The sequence below is a fragment of the Canis lupus genome, chromosome 7, assembly GCF_011100685.1.
Source record: "Canis lupus familiaris isolate Mischka breed German Shepherd chromosome 7, alternate assembly UU_Cfam_GSD_1.0, whole genome shotgun sequence".
Lineage (NCBI taxonomy): Eukaryota > Metazoa > Chordata > Mammalia > Carnivora > Canidae > Canis > Canis lupus.
In genome coordinates, this window is record NC_049228.1 from 5,000,915 (window position 1) to 5,025,541 (window position 24,627).

Consider the following 24,627-nt stretch of genomic DNA (forward strand, 5'->3'; position numbering starts at 1 on the left):
TCTGTGATGAGTGGGGTGTTTGTGGAGGAGGGGCAGTTAGAAACAGAGGTATGGTGCTGAGAGCCAGAGACTGGACTTTGAAAAAAGTATTAGCATTTAGCACTGAGCAAAACACTGTGTCCCTAAGCCTTACTTTCTACGTTTGTAAAGTGGTAATAACGACACATGTCATTTTGCTAAGCTGCTGTGGGCATTACATATAATGTATATAAAACACCTGCCACATAATAGGTACTTAATAATTGACAGCTACCCATTTATACATATACACATATCTTGAACTTCATATCTCCTATCACAGCAGCACTGGCTTTCTTTTCTCTTGGTTGTAACTGTCCAGAGACACTAACCATCCTCTATTCCAATAAAGTAGTGGGGACCCTAAATTTGTCTTCAATCTAAGTAGGGATAACTTTAGATCCTGGTGTATGATTTGAGGAGAAATGTATAGGTTACTTTATTGAGAGATCTCTTGATTTCTAAGCTTATAAGACCTCAAGACGTCAATTTATTGCCAGGAAAATGACCAAAATAAAGAATGTGGGCTTTACTTATCCTAATTCTTTATCCATTTGAGAAGTTGATCTCAGCTATGTAATTTCCAGTTAGACCTGGATAAATGAAACACTTTATTTTTATCTGTTTTTCAAAAGATGAAAACAAGATTATGGTCATTTAAATTCTAATAATATATTTTAGTAAGTGAAAAAATAAAGTTTTATAATCAAAGAAAAGAACAAAAAGTGAAAAATGTATGTTGTTTTAAGCCTGTATTCCATTACTTAGCTTATGTTTGGAATAGATTGTGAATCTACATCTACACCCCAACAAATAATACTTTGTGTGCTAGTCTGCTAATTAGTATGGTTATTTCCCGTTTTGTTGATGAGGCTTAAATAAATGTCAAGGGTACAGCCATAGAGATCTCCCAATTAGGCTTCACATTTGTAAAACCCAACCCTTTTCCCTTTTGTGTGAAGATGACAGTTCCAACAGCAGCCCCAGCCTAACAGGACTCCAGGGAAAGGATCCTCCTCTGGTTTTATTGAAAACAGGGCCAGTTGGGTCCAGTGAGAATACTGCCACTGGTCATGGTGCAGAACAGTTTTAATCTTGACCACACATTTACCTTCTTTCATCAGTTTTATTTTAGAACAAATACTGTAGTCTTAGTAAACAACATTTTGACTAAGTCTGTCACTGAAAATTATGTTTTAAAATATTTACTTGTAAAAATCTATTGGAGTTTTTAAGAATGAGAAATTCCTTTAAGTAAGATACAAAATTTATCTGAATCTAAAATATTGCCCCATTTTTAATGCTATTAGCCATTCTTAACTTACTCTAACAATTGTAATGTGTTATGTATCTGAGTGTCTATATAGGACACACACAAGCACACACACAGACATACACATCAACTAGACTAGTGAACTGCAAGCAGGAGCTTAGCTATATTACAAGTCAACATTAACAGATGGATGGCCCTAAGCAAGCAAAACCACGGCAACAAAATCTAGTGAAAGTGGAAGATTGAAGCTTTTTGTTGTTAAGCCCTATTAAAACCCTGGCACACATATCACTCTTAACTGTTTCATGTCTGAGACAAATAGCAATGCATTCAGATTTATTTTCAAACTGTCCAATTAACTGTATAAAAGCGGCATGAGAAAGTATGAATGGAGGATTATTTTCTCACTTGTACTAGGACATAAAGTAGTGTGCCTGTTGATAAATACTCACACTTGGAAAATAGTCAAGACCTTAACCCAAATACAGTGTTTACAAATAGAAATATGTTTAATGGTCATAATTTCGACTAACAAGACCAAGTGCTAGTGTCCAAGACTAGGACAGTGATCATTTATTCTGTTGAATGCATAAATAAGGAGTATACACTATAAAATGTAATGTATGTGATTTTCCATTTTACCCATTATACAAGATGATATGCATACTTTAAAAGAAACCATGCTATCATTTGGAGTCCTTATGTATTTAGTGGTTTATCAATCATCCTAATGGATTTATGGAATATAGCACAAAAGCTGTGAGCTCATTTTATAATTAACAAGTAATATAATTTCATCTTTAAAGAATGTACTTAGAAGTTTTTATATATATCTTTTTAGCATGTAGAGACTTGCAAGTAAGGCATGTCAAAGCCACATTTTGGTTGACTAGGGACTTAAAAGACATTCCAGTACATAAGCATGTTTTTAAAAATATGAGTAATCAGGTTTACATTTTACAGATCATAAATTTCATATTTTAAAATGTCACAAATGAAATTAAGTTGCTGTGAAATTTATAAGATAAAACCTTATACTCTCTAAATTACTTAGTTCCTGAGCATAATAAATGAAGGAATATTCATTCATACCTAGAAGGATATGGTTTATGGTATTGTGTTTACGACCCTCTTCATCGGATTTCAGTGGACTCTGGGAATAAATGAATGTAATTAAAGATACGATTTATTGCTTAGGTGACAAAATGGTACATTGGTTGGGATCTTTGGAAAAATACAGTTCATTCAGTAGCTTTGCTGTATTGGTCAAGAAAGAAATGGCATAGTCATTGTTTGCAGAGGGAAGACACCACTTGCTTCTTCTAACCCAGAAAAAACAGTTGCAAATCACAATGAGAAAGATTATAGTGACCTGGGGGCACGGGGAAGAAATGGGTGTATGAAGGTGGAGGGCCCAGATAATGGAAAAAATACTTAATGTCAATTTTACAAAATAATAACAGTAAGTTTAACCAAATCATGATAAGCAAAAAACCCTTATTTTTTTTAGCACCTTCTGTAATTTGGTTTAGTATTGAGAATACTATTATGATAATCAAGCTAAATTGTTGAATTAAAGTGATAAATTTATTAGAAAGTTTCAAGTGACAAGAATACTTTGAAATAAATAAATGTGTTTCTATTAAAACATGTCTGCAAAAAATACTGCCTAAATGATGACACATTCTAGTAGTCTTGTCCCAAAGTTACTCTTTGACATAGCATGTATTTAATCTAATTTATGCTAATGTCACTAATTTAAAATTGATTTCTTTAAGTCCAATTTGAAAGATACAGGACATATCTTTAATTTTAAAGAAAGTTATTTTTTTCCTCTGTTGTTTTCTGTTGAAATAATATTAATTTACAATATGTCAAATTTGATCATAGTTAAAATCTGTACCCTGTCATTCCCCCCATTCAGTTATGGATTACAAGAATGCCCTCTAGTGGGCATTATATAATACTTTCTTTCCTTGAAAGAGGATTGTTACAAAAAAATTATAATTATAAAATTTGCCTTTCAGAATAGTCTCTTTTAGAAATGCAATAGAATACACATTGAAACATTTATATTGTCATAAAACTATTCAAGAACATTGCTTTTTCAGAGAAATAATTCAAAGCCAACTCCTTTCAGTAAGTGGCTGGGACTTCGTTTTTTAAATGTTTAGTTTTGCTAAACAATACCGGGTATATTAAAAAGACATAGTGGAAGGTAGTCTCACTTATGTGAACATGTTCAGTATATATTACGAGGTCATTTTAGTTGAAATGTACCTCTCTAATGTTGTAATTTTACCCTTCAAATTTATTGCCACAATTGACTATGTCATTTATTACAAAGTCTTGAAACAAAAACAAGGCTACTCAGTTTTCCTTTTAGCAAATATAATGAGTATTACCATTCTAGACTTTACATCAATAATCATGTCGCTAATATTTTTCCTCATTAGTTTCCGTTCTACTTAGAGTTTTTCCCTGTTACTTCTTTAATTATTTTAAAGGCATTTGGTGAAATTAACAATAGCTCTCTACTCTAAAGGCACCCGATTTTTAATGGACAAATTCTTGTGTTCTGTGAGGCATCCTAGGATAAAGAAATGATGATGTTCTTCCTGTTTTGCATCTAGAACTGCTTTTAAGGTTGGTCAGAGATCAATGTTCGTGTTGATGAAAGAGGAAGCCAGTCTTTTCTTTGTAGGGTTACTGCTGCTGCCTATTAATGTCCCTCAAGAGAGAAAAATTTCCAGGAATGTCAGTAGATTATAAATACAAGACTATAATAGAACCTTATTATAATTCGAGCTGGATTTTTATCTACTACACATTGTTATATTTCCTGATACCAAGCATAAAATATTAGAATAATACACAAATATCTTAAGTTAGTCTGTGCCCTCATGCTAGTTACAAAATAGGACCTCTGTGTGCAGCTTTCTTCGGTTCTTTATGGTTTCTTTAATGTTTGAGTTTAATACTGGCCAATTCATAAAAGTCTGTTCCCTCTTTGCGTTTATTAATGTCTTTGATATTGTAAGATAATGCTTTTGAAACCAAAATACATACAGAGTAATTGCAATTTCAGTTAAGATTCTTGCTACATTCAACACAGAAACCATTTTAAGACTCCACACATATACACATGTATGTTTATGATATATTGATGCAATAACCTGAAAAATGAAATCAGCTATAAATATTTTAAAACTAAATATTTTACTCTATTATGTGCTTTTTACAAACATAGTTCATTAAGGCGGTTGGAAGTAATATTCTTTTGTTCATCATTGCTGAGTTTTAATTGTGTATTCCAGCTAGAAAAATCATCTTCATATCGTTTGGTGAAAAGAATCAAATTCTGTTTTATTGAAAATACAGTGGACTTGTTATGCATTAAGAAACCTTTTTAAATGTTAAAATATTGAAACCCTGTCAGCAAAAGTGAAATTACAAATAGTTTGCCATTTATAAAAAATTTATTTATCTATTTTGCTTTGAGAATAATTTTAATAGTCTTATACAACTTCTTATAGTTACACTGATCAATAATTTCTCAGTACTGAAAAGTTACTGCAAGAGCTTTGTTAAATTTTGCATTTCTAAATATTAAAGAATGGAAAAAATAATGAAACAATGTATTTTAAATATTTATAGTTAACATAATTATTTGGCATATGAACTGTCCTGAAATACTGGCTTAGAAGTATTAACAATAGGGCAGCCCAGGTGGCTCAGCAGTTTAGCACCGCCTTCAGCTCCGGGCCTGATCCTGGAGACCCGGGATCAAGTCCCACATCAGGCTCCCTGCATGGAGCCTGCTTCTCCCTCTGCCTGTGTCTCTGCCTCTCTCTTTCTCTGCCTCTCTCTTTCTCTCCCTCTTTCTCTCTCTGTCTCTCATGAATAAATAAATAAATTTTAAAAAGTATTAACAATTCAGTCATATTACTTACAAGCATAGATGAGTAATGAATACTGTGAATACATGGTCTTCTTTCCATTTATTAACACACTTCAGTGGGAGCCTTTTAGAATAGCTGGTGCAGTGCTGCCATTGGATAGGTTGTATATAATCTCTAATAATGAAGAAATAATTTGTGTTTCTAAGATGACTTTGATACAGTATTTTGCCAAACTAAAGGAAGACAAAACTTCCTAAAGGAAACTTCCTAACATCAGTAAAAGGGCTGTATAAAGGGATCAGGTATGATTTCAAATATTCTTTCAAATTTAATATGGAGATTTTTTTAGTCTAATTCTATAATAGTCCTCAACTTAATATTAATTAAAATAAGCTTCCATTAATGTAATTAATGGCGCAATGTAGACCCAATGGACAACATAATGGAGAGACTATCTAATTCAATTCAACAAAAACTACCTGAATTTCTTGCTGTGAGCTAGTTTACAGTTTTCAGTCAAGGTCATATACCTCCCCTAGACATTACTATGTGCAAGAACTGCTTTCAAGATCATTTACCTCCTCTTATTTTACTAAGGACCATCATTTACAAATTCAGAAAGACTTTCCTTCATTGACCTTTGTATTGAGTCTTCCTTTTCACTTCTTTACATCAGTTCATCAGTAGGTGACTCCATGTGGAAGTGTAAAAAGATCTTGGACTTTGGAGTATAACAAACCTGGACCAGAATACCAGCTCTTCCACTTGCATGTATTTGAACTTGAGCAACTTGCCTAACCTCGCTAGTCCTCTTAGCCTTCAGATCTATAAAATGATGATAGCTGTATCCACTCCCATAGAGTTATTGTGGAGATTGGAGTTAGTGTAGTGATAGAATTTATTTTTCCAACACTCACTAGAAGTTTAGTAAATATTTGGTGATATTGTTTCTCTTCTATCCACTACAACAATAACTGTCACAAAAATTTAATGAACACCTACTGTGTGTTCTAGAAGAGAAAGAATTAGACCCATTGATAGTATTCTTCAGTACTTGGATGCTCTATTGTGGTTTTTCTTGCAGTTTTTGTTGTTCTTGCTGCTATTGTTTCTCCTGTTCTCTTTTCTGTTTGTGTTTCAGTTTAGATAATTCTTTTAGATTTGGTACATGTATACACTGTGAAATGTTTACCACAATAAGATTACTTAACACATTTTTCACCTCACAAAATTACCATTTCTTTGTTCATGGTGAAAACATTTAAGACCTACTCTCTGGCAACTTTCAAGGACACAATACAGTGTTGTTAACTACAGTCACCATGCTGTTTATTATGTTTTCTGAAATTATTCATCTCAAAACTGGTAGTTTGTACCTTTTGACCAACATTTCATTCCCCCCACTCCTAGTCCACTTTCTGTTTCTACGAGCTTGACTTTGAGGTACACAGATGAGATCAGAAAGTATTTGTCTTTCTTTGACTTATTTCACTTAGTTTAATGTTCTCAAGGTTTATTAATGTCGCAAATAGCAGTTTTTGTTTTTACTTATTACTGAATAATACTTATGACTGAATAATATCACATTATATACATAACACATTTTCTCTGTTTATCCATCAATAGACATTTAGGTTGTTTCCATGTCTTGACTATTGTGGATAATGCTGCAATGAACAGGGTGCAGATATCTGTATGAGACAGTGATTTCATTTCCTCTTGATAAATAACCAGAAGTGGAATTGCTAAACATATGGCAGTTCTATTTTCAGTTTTTTGAAGAATCTTCATACTGTTTTCCATAGCGATTGCACCAGTTTACATTCTCACTGACAGTGCACAACAGTTCCGTTATTTCCATATCCTTGCCAATGTTTATTATCTCTTGTCTTTTTCATAATAAGCACAATAGCAGGTGTGAATTGATATTTCATTGTGGGTTTGATTTGTATTTCCCTGATGGTTAGTGATATCAGGCATGTTTTCATCTACTTGATGGCTATTTGTATGTCTTCTTTGGAAAAATGTCTAATCAAATCCTCTGCTCATTTTTAATTGGATTATTTGTGGGAGGGTTGGCTATTGTATGAGTTATATGAATTCTTTATATAGTTTGTTTATTAAACCCTTATCAGATATATGATTTGCAAATGTTTTCTCCCATGCCTTGACTGGAAGAAATTTCCATTTTGTTGATTGCTTTCATTTTGTTGATTGTTTCTTTTGCTATGCAGAAGCTTTTTAGTTTGATGTAGTTCCACTTGATTTTTCTTTATGTTGCTTGTGCTTTTGAAGTCATATCCAAAAAATCATTACTAAAACCAAAGTCAAGGAGGTTTTTTCTCTCAGAGTTTTATGGTTTCAGGTCTTACTGTTAATAATTCATTTTGAGGTAATTTTTAAGTGGTGCGGTTCATGCAGTTTTATTCTTTTGCATGCGACTATCCAGTTTTCCTAGCACCATTTATTAAAGAGACTATCCTTTCACCATTGAGTGTTCTTGGCACCCTTATCAAAAATAGTTGACCATATATGTATGGGTTTGTATCTGGGATCTTGATTCTGTTTCATTGTTCTTTTATGTATTTTTTATATCAGTACCGTACTACTGTTTTTGATTGTTATAGCTTTGTAATATATTTTGGAATCAGAAATTGTGATGCTTCAGCTTTGTTCTTCTTTCTCAAGATTGATTTGCCTATTTAGGATCTTTTGTAGTTCTATACAAATTTTAGGATTTTTCTATGTATGCCATTGGAATTTTGATAAGAACTGCATCGAATCTGTAAATAGCTTTGTTTAATATAGATATTTTAACAATATTAACTCTTACAATCCATGAACATGGGATGTCTTCCATTTATTTGTGTCATTTTCAATTTCTTTCATTAGTGACTTAAAGTTTTTGTTATATAGATTTCACTTCCTTGATTAAATTTATTTGAAGTATTTTATTGTTTTGATGCTATAGTACATGGAATTATTTTATTATTTTTTAGATAGTTCACTGTTAGTGTATAGAAATGCCAGTTTGGATGATTTCTGTTGACTAACTATTTTAATGTTCACTGATTTTTTTCTTCATCTACTGATGAGCCAATTAAGAGAAGTCATCTCTTATGTGTTTTTCTGTCATTTTGATTTGACTTTTTTATAGATTTCATCTTCCTGCTGTCATCTCATCTGTTTATGCATGTTGTCCATCTTTTTTTTTTTCCTTATTTATGTCTGGTAGTTCTTGAGTACTGGACCTCATGTGTGAAAAAGCAGTAGAGAATAAGTTAAATAGTCTTTATACCCAGAAATGAACAAGAGTCTTCTTCTATAATGCTATTAGTACAGACATTGAATCCATCACAAGCTGAACTGGTTTGGATTTTGTTGTTGATATCATTACTTGCAGTGGACTGCTATTATTTTGTGTTTAGAATGGACTACGTGTAGTGGAGGTTCTGGAAGGTTTTTTCGTAGTGATTCTCCCTTACCCTTAGCTATATCACAGCCACATAGGGTATCTCTCAATATTTTTGCCCCTGCTCCAGCAATTAGCTTCTGTTGCTGATTACTCAGTCTTGGTCTTCTGGGTTTTCTGTGCTGTTACCGCTTCAGTCTTAGCAGGCCAACATTCCTCCACTTCCTTTCACAGCAGATAAACTTTCTTATACCTGCAACTGGTGTTGGGCAATTTGGGGGCTGCCTCTTCCTCCGTACTGGTGGTAGATTTCTGCTTGAAGTCAATATAGAGTCCTATGCCTAATAGGGTTTCCTGCTCCTCCCTAAAGCAGTTTTGGCCTTTGCATGTCTCCCAGAAGTTTTGGGATTGAGTTTGCTGACTATCTGCCATCAGTTTATGGCTTTTGTTACATATAAATTCATGTTTTTATAAAGTAAGTAGGGCTTTTTACTTGCTCCCTGCAGCAACCATCACTTTCTGCTTGCCTGGGCCACCAGCTCTTTTCAGTCTCCTGTCTTACCCCTAGTCTTTCTGTGTAGCACTAGCTAATGGAGTTGCCTGATTTAGCAAATAAAATTATAGGATTTTTATCTGTAGAAAAGGGCTTGCAAGTGCCAAGTATTCCACTGATATCTTAGCCTACATTTGGTCTTTAAGACTATTAAATCTTGGCAGATTTCTTCTCTCCTGCTTATATGCCAGCTATCTCTTTCCTTGTGCTTTGCCTGAATGAAATAGGTCTTGTCTCTCATCTCTCCTTAGAGGGGCTTATGACCCTTTGGAATTCAGTTTATTTGGCTGCCTTATGACTCAATTCTCTGATAGGTTTGAGAAGAATTGTGATTTGGGGTTTTTGTTGTTTTGTTTGAGATAACCCAGCCTTTTCTCATTGTTAGGATGGGAGTTGACATTCTTTAGCTGCTCTTTACATTCTAAATGGAAGTGGAATTAGAAGCAAAAATGAATTAAAAGATATGATTCTTGGTCTCAAGGAATTGGTAAGACAAGAATGTACTTAAAATGAAATACTATGATTATAAGAGAGCATATATCTGGTGACAGCTGATTAGTAGAAAATGAAGTGAGTACAGCTGACCAAAAAGCCAAGATCATTGTGAACTAGGAGAACCGGTAAAGGGTTCTTGGATGTATCTGGACCATTCCAAAGCATCCCTCCTGAATTAGTCTCACGTAGCACTCAACTGCTCAGAAATACAATATTAATGCTTCTATGAAATCTTATTTCCTTCATCTAATCATAATAGCTCTCATCAACTGAATACATCAGACTTCACCAAACACTATCTTGATAATCCCTCCAATTTACTTTTTTGCCCTGACAAGAATATGTCTTCAGTATCTTTGGAAAAGTGTGTTAATCCTTTGTCTCTTCACCCGCCATTTCACCCACCTGGAACATTAGTACTCTTGGTCATTCTGTTAAATACTACCTGCTTTAAAAATGAAGTTTAAAAAATGAGGTTAGGGACGCCTGGGTGGCTCAGCGGTTGAGCATCTGCCTTCAGCTCAGGTAGTGATCCCACGGTCTTGGGGAGACCCACATCAGGCTCCCTGCATGGAGCCTGCTTCTCCCTCTCTGCCTGTGTCTCTGCCTCTCTCTCTCTCTCTGTGTCTCTCATGAATAAATAAGTAAAACCTTTAAAAAAATGAGGTTAAAACTTGCCATCTTGAGAAAGTCTTTCTCAGATTAATTCTCAGTTATTTCTCCTGAGTCTCTCAGAACTTACTTACATAATTATAATGAACAGAGTTCTACACCTGGGTTGGAGTCTTAGCTCTGTCACTAGTTGTGTAATCTGGCCCAAGACACTTAACTTTTTTAAGCTTTTGGTTCCCTGTTTCCTTTTTTTTTTTTTTTTTTTTTTTTACAAAAGGGGAAAATGTTGACCAAAAGTTGTGGTAAATTAGGAAGTTAATGAAAAACAGTATAGTATGTAAAACATCTAACAAATCAATCATGGGTAAGTCACTTAACTTTGTCCTTTAGTTATTAACTATAAAAAATTACAACATGTTTTAAAACTCTTTTCAGTAAAATTCCATGCATTCTTAAGGTATAGTTATTATAATTTTGTATGGTAGAGTTTCTTTCATTTATTTTCATATTATTTCATCCAAGTATGGGTTGGGTTTTTTATCTGTTTTTTATGGTTTTTGTTTGTTTGTTTTTTGTTTTTTTGGCTTAAGTCCAGGGATTTACTGTGGACTTTGGGTAAGCAAGATCACACTTCTGGACCTCAGTTACTTCAACTCTGAAATGGGGACAGTAGCACAGAGAATGCCAATTAAAAAAGAAATTTCATATATTAAAAACATCTTGATTTGTGAAGCCTAAAATATTGTGTTTTCCCATTCATCTGCCTATATCCCTTATTTTCCCCCTACCCTCTTAACCCCTCCTATGAATTTAAACTTAACCCAGTATTTTGCCTTATTAGTGTCTGTCTGCCATCTAGTGACCAAGATGGTAACAGCAAGATTACCAGAGTCCTTGTGCATCAGGGGAATGGTTCTCACCACTCACCTGTCAGATATGCTTTACGGAAACAATGGGGTGAAAAGGAAGGAAACATTGATCTTGCTTATTGTAGCTGAACCAAATTTATTTCTTGAAGTCTCTTTAAATATTTATCTTGATGGTTTTATGACTTGGGCCTTCTGCCACTTTCACTATTTATACATTTGCTTTTGGTTTTTTCTTCGTATGAAATACTTCTCCCACTCATTTTTACCATTCCATTTTCTTTATTTTATTCAATGTCTAGCCATAGATTGAGTTTCTCTATTAGGATACCTTCTTTAATAAATGTTATTACATACCAAAAAAAAAAACCCTTCCTTTTGCTTTAATGTAGTATTTTTTCACATTCATAATAAGCATCCCTTGCTATACATGCGTTTACTTCCAAAATTTTGTGAATGTTTATGTATACTAGATGTGTATTTTACATTTTCATGTAAACAAAATTTTATTTTACAATAATATGTTAGGACCTAAGAGTCTGATTGCAGAACATATGACAACCAGTGCCCCATCTTATTTTTAATTCCTCATATCAGAATGATGTAAAATTCTCCAAAATTGTACTTATTTTGTTTCTTATGATGTCTTTTGGCATCCAAAAGATACAGACTCTTTTTTCATGTAGTACTGGCTCCCATAAAAGTTGCAAATGCTAATACTTATTTGCTAATTTGTATAGCCTGTGAGTGAAACTGAAATACTGAAGTGATCATTGTGAATACTATAGCTGCACCAGCTCTGTACAGTTCAGAAACTTCTAAATCTCTTTATTTGATCTCAGAATTTGCCATTGTTTATAGTATGTGATTTCAGCTCTATATTGTTCATATTGCTAGTCTGTTGACTGAGCCTACTAATTAGAAATACTACAATTTGACATTAATCGTGACTGGTATTAATGGTCACTTAAATTTTCATCTCTGATCAAAACGTTTGAGTTCAATTGTATTCCTAGAATGAAGGATAAGTTTATATGCACAGCTACTTTTTTATACTCAATGATTGGCATTTTTACCACGTATTTATTGGAAATCTTGAGAGGAGGGATATCTTTTTCTTTCATATTGCCTCACAGCATGGAAGACAGTAGTGTGTGTATCTGGTGTTTAATGGACCTTTGTGGAATGAAAAGATGCTAAGAATTTTTTAAAACTGAGATGTGGTTACTATCTTATTTTAAGGAATACACAATAGCAGCTTTCAGTGGAGTCTCAAATATTTGTTGAAGGAAAATAAAACAATAATTGGCTTTCTGTTACTATCGATTAGCAGTCTGTAAGTTCTAGTGTGCCCCTTGCCTGTGCCCCCACTCCAATCTATTTTTTCATCTCCCACTTTTTCTTGCTAGATCCTTTAATTTCCCTCATTTCCTTAAAACCCTCCATAAATGTAAATCTATCCAGTCTTTTGCCTTCTTAGTAGGTATCTGCCATCTAGTGATCAAAAGGGCAATTGCAAAATTAATGCACCCTTAAAGAATCCTGTGCACTAGCACAGGTTTTAACCCATAGTGTCTGATAGTGGTCTTTCATTCCATTATATAGTGATCGTCCCACCACAGGACCTTTGCACATTTTGTTCACTCTTATCGTCATCTCCTTAATACCAACTGATCTTTCAGAGCTTCAATTCAAACATCTTTCAAGGAAGATTCACTAGTCATCTTCACTAACTAGGTCAAGTTTCTCAAAGCATGTTTTAATACAAATTATTACAGTTGTAATTTAATATTAATTTCATGACTATTCAATTTAATTTATGTTTAACTTACTAGAATTTAATCTACATGAGGTCAGGGATTCTTGGTCATGATTGTATCCTAGTATAGAATCAAATGCCTAGCACATAGAAGGCATTTCTGTAATCATTGTTGAATGAACAAATATAATGCTTTTCTGTACTTCATGAACACTGAAAATGCTTATGCCAATCAATTAGGATAGTTCTTTGAATTATATAGTTTATCAGTTTTTTAATTCATTTAAATACTCAACAGAAACTACCTGCTATGTATGGAGATATTCATTTATTCAGGAAACATTAAATGCCTACTTTAAAGAATAATTTTATCTAACTCCCTTATTTTGTTCGTTAGCTGATGAGGTTGAAATAGTAAGATGCTAAAAGCTGATATAACAGGTAATATGAAGAAGCTGATATAACAGGTAATTCCTAATTAAACAGGAATATTGAAGTGAATATGGTAATGGATACCAAAACCATCAATATCTACACCATAGTAATTGGCTCTTCACTGGACAAAATCGTATCTCCATGGACATGAAGCTGTTGCATTATCACCAGTCTTCCATAGGTTGACTTCTGTCCCTGCAGGGTTACAAATAGTCGGAGACTATGAATGGTTCAGACCCCTATAGTATCAGATAATCCTGGAAAGGAATGCTAGGCAACAGCCAACATTCCTTTGAAAGGACACAAGTGACTGCCCATCTCAAAATCTTTTACAGTTTTCCCTGTGACAATAATCCTGAGGATTATTTCTGATCAAAAAAGGAAGGCTATTGGGATCCCTGGGTGGCGCAGCGGTTTGGCGCCTGCCTTTGGCCCAGGGCGCAATCCTGGAGACCCCAGATCGAGTCCCATGTCGGGCTCCCGGTGCATGGAGCCTGCTTCTCACTCTGCCTGTGTCTCTGCCTCTCTCTCTCTCTCTCTCTCTCTCTCTGTGTGTGTGTGACTATCATAAATAAAAAAAATAAAAAAAATAAAGGAAGGCTATTCTCATTAGGTTTGTCCTAATTATTTATATTAGAGCAACAATAATGATAATTCACTATATACATCTCCTGGACTCTGCTCTATAAATCTAGAGCCATGCAATATTGACCAGCTTAATGCCACAGAATTTACTTCTTTCTGAAAGCTTCCTTTTCTTTTTTTATGTATTTGTTTATTTTAAAGATTTATTTATTTTAGCAAGAGAAACAGAGAGAGTGAGAGGAGGAAAGAGCAGAGGGAAAGGGAGAGAGAGAATCCTAAGCAGACTTTCTGCTGAGCATGGAGCCCAACACAGGTGTCCATTCCACGATCCATCAGATCATGACCTGAGCCAACATCATGAGTTGGACACTTAACTAAGTTAAGTCACCAGGTGCCCCTTTCTGGAAGTTTTCATAAGAAATCTCAGTTTGAGCTTATTAAAGTCAATTATTTCCTATCTTGAAGCTAGGAAACTAAGCCCAAGAAATCTTTCCACCATTAGTTCTATCTGAAATATCTATAAATTAGGGTGAATTTCTCTTGGAGTTCTCCAGATTTGCTGTTCCCTGCCTTGCCTGGAAAGGCGCTTGTAAAGCTGGACTCTGTCAGGCAGGCACCAGGCAAGTTTTCCTGGGAAAGACACTTTTGCCATTGGCCCCATAACTATAGCCAACCTTTGCTTCATGATAGTAGTTTGTCCCAAGTGCTACCTGGTTGCACAGTGTGTCCTGTTGTATCCTGGCACAGTAGATAAAGATAATGAAAGATAAAGAGTACTGGAGAATCAGATAACTCCACAAAGGCTTCTAAACAACAACCCAGAATTCCACTGATAGGACACTCCATAATCTTTCGTTCCTTTCAAAGTCTTTTACAGTTTTTCTGACACTAATATGTGCTTGGTGAGGGTATGAGTGGTAAATTAGCAAGATACTTACTATCAAGAATCTACCGTACAATGGGAGAAAGAGGATTTAACCATGACCACAGCACAGTGGAAAGGACAGGTCCCATGAGAAATGTGTGTACACGCAGTCTAGGAACACACAAGGTGGCATGTTAATTGATAAATGAGGAAGTATTTCCTGAAAAGGAAACTCATGAGCCACAGCATGAGGGATAATTAGAAAAAGAGAAACACCACGGAGAGGGATGTTCTGGTAGGCACATCAACACGTGTAGGACAGAAGCAGAAAACACGGGGAAGCATACAAGCAAGGAGGAGGGCTTAGTGGCATGAGAGCATACATCTGTATAGCACATGGAGCCTTCAGAGAGATTAACTTACCCTGATCCCTCTGGGCAAAGGTGAAGAGTATGAGATTTATCCTCAGAATTGTAAGAGGGACCATTGAACTTCTTTAAAGAGGAATATAGTATTGTTAGATTTGCCTTTTAAAAGATCTGTCAGCAGTTTAGAGGCTATAGCATTCTACAAAGCAGGATAATAGAGGCTTAGATTTTCAAATGATAATAAATGTGTACAGACATAGTGGGGATAGGAACAGAGAATAAATGTGAGAGTGGAGCTTTCATGGAGAGGAATCAACATGTGCAAAGATCCTGTGATGGAACAAGTCAGGGCAAATATAAGGAATTGAAAGAAGGCCATGACAATGCCTTGTGGGTTAGAACAAAGTGAATGAAGTGGGTAAATGGGCAGGGCTTGGACTTGCAAGACCTGATAAATGAAGAGAAAAATGAAGAAAGTTATTTATCCTTTTTGTTTGTTTCCTTTAACAAATATTTATTGAAAACAGACTAAAAGCTTCTACTCTGTACTCCCTGAAAATAAAGCAGCTACATCTCATTTTTTCTCGGACTTCTTTGGCATCTCTTTATTTCACAAACACCCATGGGGCACCTATTATATCCATACTACTGTTTTCCATTCCAAGAAGGCATACCAAAAGCACAAAGGTCACAAAGAAGCATGAGATGTGGACCTCTCATAGAAGGTTCAGGATACGATGGTGCAGGCAGACACACAACACAACGTGATTCGTGCATTGCCCAGATGTTTGCCAAATATGTGGCCACACAAAGAGGAGGTTTAGGGAAAGCTTTACAGAGGTTACATTTGATTCACATATTGAAGAATAAGTAGGATTTGTTTTTTTCCAGTAACGAAGAAAGCAAGGGTAAATTCTGGCAAAGGGTACCTTGTGTGCAGCAGTGTAGCAGTGGATTTTCTATGGGAGCTAACAAGTCATTTGCTGGGGCTAATGTAGTAGGTGGTGGCCAGCTGGATTTGGGGAGAAGAATAAGAAATAAAAGCAAAAAGATAGCCACGTTTGGATGGGAGTCTCTTCTTAATGCCAAGAAGTTTGACTTTTACTTTGAAGGAATTTAATGCTTCTAATTAATCAAGGGAATAAGATTACCAGATACAAGGGGGTTTTTAAAAGTAAGATTGAGGCACATTCTGGAAAATGTATATTTAGGTTTTAAAATAAAATTGTATAATGCTGATCTGAAAGATGAAGAGATATCCCTTTTAATTAATTTTAGCTGTATTTTTTAAATCCATGTATATGGTAAGATATTTAAAGGCTGAAATGGTTGCATTTCATTTGGCAGAAACTGTGTGTGCGTTTTTATGAGAGTATTGTTCATCTAAATAAAGTGTTACTTAAGTGAAGTTTTTCATCTCCAAGTTAGATTTGATTACTGGTATCAATATCCATTAAATAATAGACCAAGAGATTTTGCCCGAGATTATGAAAATCAGTGTGATACCAAGTGCTAAAGTGTATACAACATAACTGTTCTCTTTTTGTTTGATTTATTTATTAATTACAATTCCTTCATTTCCTACAATACTAATCATGTCTTTAAATATCAGAACCAGAAAAGCTTGAGTTTTATGATTAAAAGAGGCTGATGGCTAACTTTGTGGACACCCAGAAAATGTCATTCCAGTCCATTAACATGTCCTAGAGATTGGAGGCAATACAAAACAACATTACAGTTCTGTCCCTTGTGGCAATAAATTTTAAAAACCAGACTATTATTGGTATTCTGACCAGAAAAGAAGAAGTCTCTTCACCCTTTTTATAGAAAGTAATGGGGGTGCCTGGATGGCTCAGTCAGTTAAGCATAGACTCTTGATTTCAGCTCAGGTCAGGATCTCAGGGTCATGGGACAGAGACCGGCGTCAAGCTCTGTACTCAACAGGCAGGCAGTCTCCTTGAAGATTCTCTCCCTTCTTCTCCTTCTCGCTCTCAAATAAATAAATAAATATTTTAAAAGTCATGAAAATTACACACCTTTCAAAATGCAGAAAAGAAAAAAAAAAAAAAAAAAAAACAAAATGCAGAAAAGAGAAGAACCTAAATAATGGCAAGCAGCAGACACCCAGGCAGTGACTGGCTTGCCTGACATCCCTGAGTTTCCATGGACACGCACCACGTCCCATCATTCAGATCTCTGAAAAAATATTTTTAAGGTTCCCTGCCCCTGGAAATCCACTTATTTTTTTTCCTTTTCTTCAGTTTTTTCCACCATGTTGACTGCTTTTAGCTTTAGCCCTTGATCACATCATAATCATTCTTTAAAAAAAAAAAGCATCTGTTCCTAACTACAAGCCATGTTATGACTGTCTTGGTGCTTATTTCAGGGAGTTGGAGATAATCACTTATGATGAAAGTGTTTATTGCCCCTTACAAACTTTTTTGTTGTACACTTCTTACTGTGGCATTTCTATCCACATCTGATACAGAAATTTTTCTCTGGATGCATGTAATATACAAAACATTCCAGTGGCATTTGCATCTGTTTTTACTGTTGTAGTTAAAAAAATAAAGAAGATATATACTTTCCCCAAAAGTCAGTTGTATTTAAAAAAAAAAAGGTGTATGTATTTTATTTTTATTCTGGGTATTGAGATGACATTTCCCTTTCTTAGTCACGTATATTTCAGTTTCTGTTTAGTGTGTAGATTTTCAGTAACGACGTATCTGTGATTTATGAACCAAGATAAAGATGTACTGTTGTTGGCTATGTATTACTACTCTAAAGAATACACAGTATATTTTCTGGAGTCTAACCTTACTTGCTACCAGCCCATAAAAAATTTCTTTTTTTTTCCCCATAAAAGATTTCTATTTACAAATTGTGACCAGGTCTTTTTGCCCCGTGTTGTGTGTTCTGAGCATAGTAGAAACAATCCTTTATTTCCCCTGAAAGCGTGGTGCCTGAGTCCCAGTCCACGGGAAACAGTAATGTAGAGATAATCTGGGTTTATAAAAGCTCAGAAACTGATAATGCTCTTGTTAAATAAGCTGCCATTTTCCTCTACCTTGAATGTTAATCAAATTGTAACTTCTTTCTCCCTTTTTCTTGTGTGACCTTAACAAATTATGTAATTTGATGTCATCAAGCAAGTGACACATTCACTGTGTTTTGTACATTGTCACTTCATATATAAAGGTTGCAGTTCCTACTGTAACTACTAATGAGAAGTCTTTTCAGATAGTCAAACAATTTGTAAGTACGTGTACTTAGAGGATAGTACAAATCTTAACACTCCTAGAAAGGAAAATATTATACAAATCAGTTGTATTTCTGATTTTAATTCTATGGTGAAAATTCCTTACAAGATATACCATTAGACAACATCCCTATTTAGAAATTGATAAGACCCTCACCTAGTTAAGAAGTAAAAAAACAAATTCAAACATATTTATGAAGCTTATATGAGTAGCTCTTTTTTAAAAAGTTATAATTAACAACAACAAAAAATAAAACAACTGAGAATCTCTAGTATATTCAGGCAGAAGTAGAATATAAAAGTAACTTGTGAAAGAAAATGAACAAGGGACTAACAACAAGCAGAAAAAGACATTGGCTGCGGTTCCTGTTCTTGATAAGGCATATGACCTTGGGCAAATTATGGAGCCTCTTGGTATAGCTCCAGATTTATCATGGGGTTCGTTAGACTCTGAGCTACTTAATGGCAGAGACTCTGCCTAACTCAACTCTGTTGCCAGACCATAGCCCCACTGTGCGTGTATATGAGAGTGCTTTCCAAAGTATTTACAAACATAAATATTAAGCTATGTATTTAATGCCTTAACTTGTATTAATTCTTGTCAATAATTATTTTTTAAATACCATGAAGTCTCAGCTTCCTCATAGTTTTGTTTGCTTTTAGTTCTGATTTGTTTGTTTGTTTTCAAAAATTGAATGCAAGACCCCTAGCTGGCATAATGTTAAGGATATACAGATGTCAGTGTAATAATGACTTGTTTTTAGAAACAAAGAATTGTATTATATTTTGTGAGTGTTAGAGGGGGTGGATGAAAGGTATTTTTCCTTCAGAAATATTGTAAGTGGCAGTTGTGTTCCTAAGCCCAAAATTTCTTTTTAACTCAAATACCTTAAATTTGTTATAAAATGATATTACAATTCTAGGCCCAAATACATAGCTAATTACCAAACTCATGGAGAAACTCACTACACATTCCACCAGGTGTTACAAGAACATATTTCTCTACTCATTCTTCCTTTCCTTTCTACCACTCCCAGCACTGGCATAGAGGAGGTGGGGGAGTAGGGATCAAGTACCATAGATTCCAGAGGTTTCCTTATCCTTTATGGCTACAATAGAAGAAAACAGTTACCTGGATTGGGAGAGCAGAATTGGAAGCCAGAAAGTCCCCAGGTGATAAAATGGTGAAGTCTCCAAATTCAGCTTTGCTGCCAGCCATTCAAAAAGATGGTTTACAGCCATGGGCACTCATAACACCCAGACTGTGACCTTTAAATGTCATTTCCTACTTAAAAGAACCAAAACTCCTGCAGGAAGTGACTGATTCCAGGTCTGATGCAGAAAATTAATTTACCTAAGGATTATCATAAGCTTACTAAAGAACATTATCTGAGATAATGTTTATTTTTTTTATTTTTTAATTTTTTTATTGGTGTTCAATTTACCAACATACAAATAACCCCCAGTGCCCGTAACCCAATCACTCCCACCCCCTGCCCTCCTCCCCTTCTACCACCCCTAGTTCGTTTCCCAGAGTTAGCAGTCTTTACGTTCTGTCTCCCTTTCTGATATTTCCCACACATTTCTTCTCCCTTCCCTTATTTTCCCTTTCACTATTATTTATATTCCCCACATGAATGAGAACATATAATGTTTGTCCTTCTCCGACTGACTTACTTCACTCAGCTGAGATAATGTTTAAAGGACATAAGAACCGACTTGAATGGGCTAACACTGACCTAAGATGGGACAATTAAAAAAAAAAAAAGCACCTAAAAATTATTTTATTGGGACGCCTGGGTGGCTCAGCAGTTGAGCACTTGCCCCTGGCTCAGGGCATGATCCACAGTCTCAAGATTGAGTCCCACATCAGGCTCCCTGCCTGGAGCCTGCTTCTCCTTCTGCCTACATTTCTGCCTTTCTCTCTGTGTGTCTTTCATGAATAAACAAATAAAATCTTTAAAAATTATTTTATTGTGGATAGAACACTTAACATAATTCAAACGTGTAAAAGTAAAGAGAAGCTTATAGGAATTCCTGGATACCATGGAGTACCAGGGTAGCAGTCAGTTGAGCATCTGACTCTTGGTTTCAGCTCAGGTCATGATCTCAGGCTGGTGAGATCAAGCCCGGCATTGGGCTCCATGCTCAGCATGGGGAGTCTGCTTGTGATTCTCTCTCTCTCTCCCCCACCTGCACTTCCCACTCATGCATGCTCACTCTTTCTCTCTCTCTCTCTCTCTCTCTCTCTCAAATAAATAAATAAATCTTAAAAAAAAAGAATTCCTGAATACCTTTCAAAAGTACAGTATCAACAATTATCAATGTATGGTCAGTCTTATTTCAATGCCAGCCCTACCTGTGATCCTGCCCCCATCCTTGGCTTTTTTGAAGTAAACACCCAACAGCACATGATATATCATTTAAGTAGCAAATATTCAAGCTATATCTCAAAAGTTAAGAACCATTTTTAAAATACAATCATGTTATAATTAGAAAGTGATATAGATCAAACATCAAGAAGAGGGCACCGGGTCACTCAGCACAGAGTCGGCTGGAGATTCTTTCCCTACCCTTCTGCTTCTGCCCCCTCCCCACCATGCACACTCTTGCATGCATGTGTTCTCTCTCTGTTTCAAATAAATAGATCTTTAAAAAAAAATCAAGAAGAACCACTGTGATAGGCTGAACCACATCAGATATATACAAATGATGATGACTTTTTTCAGAACCCTCACGACTCACCTTTAGAGATTGGTAGGCATAAGTTCATTACTCTGGAAATTATTAAACAAAAGGAAAGAATTAAGGATTTATCCTACCTCTGCTATACACTTTGTATTTCATAATAGCCAAATACTTAATAGGACAAAATTCTCAGTAGAATGCCAACAAGTAAAGATAGAAGGAATGCCTTTGAAAAGCATAGTTTTGAAGCCCCTTAAGATATGAAAACTTTCAAGTGAAAGAAAATTCATAATGGATGATATCAGTCCACCTGAATCCTGAAGCCATTCAATCTTAGTACTACCAAAAGTTGAGACTTCTTATGAGTCTCCTGGTGTGATGCAGTAGAAAAACCACATCTCAACACATGTAGAATATTCTTGCCCAAAACAGAGGAAAACAAAAAACCAGAAACAGTCTAACCAAGCTTCCAAATGTGACTGCCAGTTCATAGGAAGAGGATAAAATCACATGTTCAAGGACACAAGTGGCATAAAGTATGGGGAAGATGGAACTGATAGTCTCTGGAGGAGACTTGACAGACATGTCAACCAAATACAGTGTCAACCCTATTGAGAATCTGGTGCAGATAGACAAACTAAAATATTTTGGAGATAATAAGAGCATATGCGAATGATCTGAGAATAGATGGTGTTAAAGAATAATTGTTAATTTGTATGTATTATGATGATGTCTGTTAAAGATACATATTGTAGTGTTTACAGGTGAAATGATAGGTTGTCAAGCACTGAATTCAAAACCTTTCTATTCAAAACCTTCAGAGCCAATGGCACCTTCACCTGCCTGTTAGAAATGCAGAAACTTGGACCTCAGGACCCCCGGGTGGCTCAACGGTTTAGCGCCACCTTGGGCCCAGGGTGTGATCCTGGAGACCTGGGATCGAGTCCCACATCCGGCTCCCCACATGGAGCCTGCTTCTCCCTCTGCCTGTGTCTCTGCCTCTCTCCCTGTGTCTCTCATGAATAAATAAATAAAATCTTAAAAAAGAAAAAGGAAACTTGGACCTCATCCTTAGAACCTAGTAAAGTCAGAATCTACATTTTCACCATGACCTCCAAGAGATTTATATACACATTAAGTATTGAGAAGTGCTACTTTAAGATAATTGGGGAGACAGATAAAAGAAACAAGATTGGCAAATACTGGTGATTATTGAAACTAGGAGACAAGTGCATGGGGACATGATTGATTATAAGTATTGTTAAGCCAGGGACTCACAGACTAGATCAGTGGGTGTATGTGTGTGTGTGTGTGTGTGTGTGTGTGTGTGTGTGTGTGTGTGTGTGTATTCAATCCAGTGATTTGTTTTTTGTCTATCAGTTTGAGCTGTAAGTGTTGACATAAGTATGACCCGATTCCCTCCCCTTCTTACTACACAGCTTGTGAAATTATCAGGTAATATTAAAAAATCCTTAATCTATATTTATTTTAAAAATATTCCTTGTCAAATTAAATTGTTCCTTTAAAACTTATGAGAAAGACTTATTTTCACTACTAATGCCAACTTATTGTCAACCTCTCTCTCTAGGCACGCTTAAAAAGACCTCTTAAGAGCCTTGATGGTGCTCTGTATGATGATGACTATGATGAAAGAGCGAGCAAGTAAGTCTTGGATTTTAGTGTCCTACTAAGTGTTGTGGCTGAAAGGCAAAAGTTTTGGGATTTTAAAAGGCAATTCAAAGGACATACACTCCTAGAGATCAGATTTTGCTCCTTTGCAATGCTCTTCAGCAAAAGGAACCAGTGCTCATTGGAGTCTCATGGGGTATGAATCTTGAGATGAGAAAGCAAGATAGACCTGAAATACCTTGTTCTTGGAAAGCAGTAAGACCTACAGAAATACCTGGGATAGTGCTAAAGAGGAAATAGAAGCCCACCTAAAGTAGGCTCCTACCCTCCTAGTGAAGAAGGACAGGTTAAATGGCAGAAGTAGTGATAATAGTCAATTAAAACAAGTGGAATCGGGGGAAGGGAAGGAGTTTAAATCTGTGGTGATATCAGAAGAGGAAATTTTAATACAAAATATTAAAAATTAATTTTACTAAGTAAGGGAAATAATGGTAGATGTTTAGTTGTTTTGAACAATTTAAACTTCTATGGGAATGACAAAATGGACATTCTCTTTTCTCCATTAAGTATGTTTTTGTCTACGTAAAGGAATATGCATTCTTCTCTAAAATAAATGAATAAATAAATAAAGGAAAAACCACATACAAGTATTGAAAGTGAACCTGGGCTATAGCAAACATTCCAGGTATTCATCTACTAATGTTGCAAATCCCACAGAATTAGACCGTGTGAAAAGCCCTCCTTGTGCTTCCAGATTGATTAAGGTCCCATAGCTATTTGTTTGAATTTTCTGAGTGCACGTACTCAACCTTTCCCATATTTGAATCAGTATACACACATCACTGAAGAATTTGGCCATGAACCAATTTGCCGTTTTGTTGTTGCTCCACTGCAAAGCACTTTAGTTTTAAGACTCTCGCAATAATTGAACGTTAACTAGGGAGAAGTTGCTCACATGCAGTGTATGTGACTGGGTGACTACTAGCACATGCTTCATTTTCCTCCAGGTTATCCTCTGAAGATGGAGAAGAAGCTTCTGCTTATTTTTATGAAAGTGATGACTCTGTTGAAGCAAGAGTAAAGACTCCTTACTCAGGTGAAATGGACCTACTAGGAGAAATCTTAGATACATTGAGCACACACAGCTCAGATCAAGGAAAGCTAGCAGCAGCTAAGAGCTTGGATTTCTTCAGATCAATGGACGATATTGATTACAAACCTACGGTTAGTTGATTTTTCCACCTATGAACTTAAAACATTCTTACCCTTTGCTGTGAACTGCCTCATGTCGTAAACTTAGTTGGTCACAACATTTAACCTCTATCAGATAAATAGTCGGATCTTCAAGAATATGATACAATTTAATCATGAAGAATTATTTCTAGTTTCAGAATTACAGTATTTCCCATTTATGTATCCAATTCTGGTTGTTATTGTCATTCATTGAAAAAACTTATTTTTTTACCAAGCCGTAATACTCTCTTACAGTCTAATTTATTTATGGTTGTCTTTTCTGAAGAATTTTTTAAACATGAAATGTTCCCACTTTTGTTCTATATTTCCTGGATCTTAAAAAAGTTTAAGAAATGTATCAAGTAATTTTTTTCATTATGTTGCTTCAAAAATATATTGTGTTTTATTTTTTATTTTTTTAATTTTTTTTACATATTGTGTTTTAAACAAAATGAAATTAATGTTTTAAAAACACAAGAGATGAAAGTATGAGTAATGGCCACCCTGTCATGATTTTAAGTTATTCCAGAACTTAACACTGATTATATAATGTATTTGGTCTGTTTGGGGATTTTGCGGGAGGTTGGCAAGTCTTTTCATTGACTTTTTCAACTTTATTGAAGTATAATTAACAAATAAAAATTGTGTATGTTTATATATTTTCTTGTTAATGGA

The 24,627-nt window shown here is 35.2% G+C and overlaps 1 protein-coding gene across 4 annotated transcripts in view; it reads left to right on the plus strand.

Annotated features, from left to right (window-relative positions):
* DENND1B (DENN domain containing 1B) overlaps positions 1–24,627 on the plus strand; it is a 267,328-nt gene that overhangs the window by 236,233 nt on the left and 6,468 nt on the right. For all 4 annotated transcript variants that reach the window (XM_038541978.1, XM_038541976.1, XM_038541977.1 and 1 more), the window contains 2 exons: positions 22,679–22,752; positions 23,727–23,943. In XM_038541978.1, coding sequence (XP_038397906.1) covers positions 22,679–22,752; positions 23,727–23,943 — 291 coding nt within the window. The remainder of the gene's footprint in view (positions 1–22,678; positions 22,753–23,726; positions 23,944–24,627) is intronic.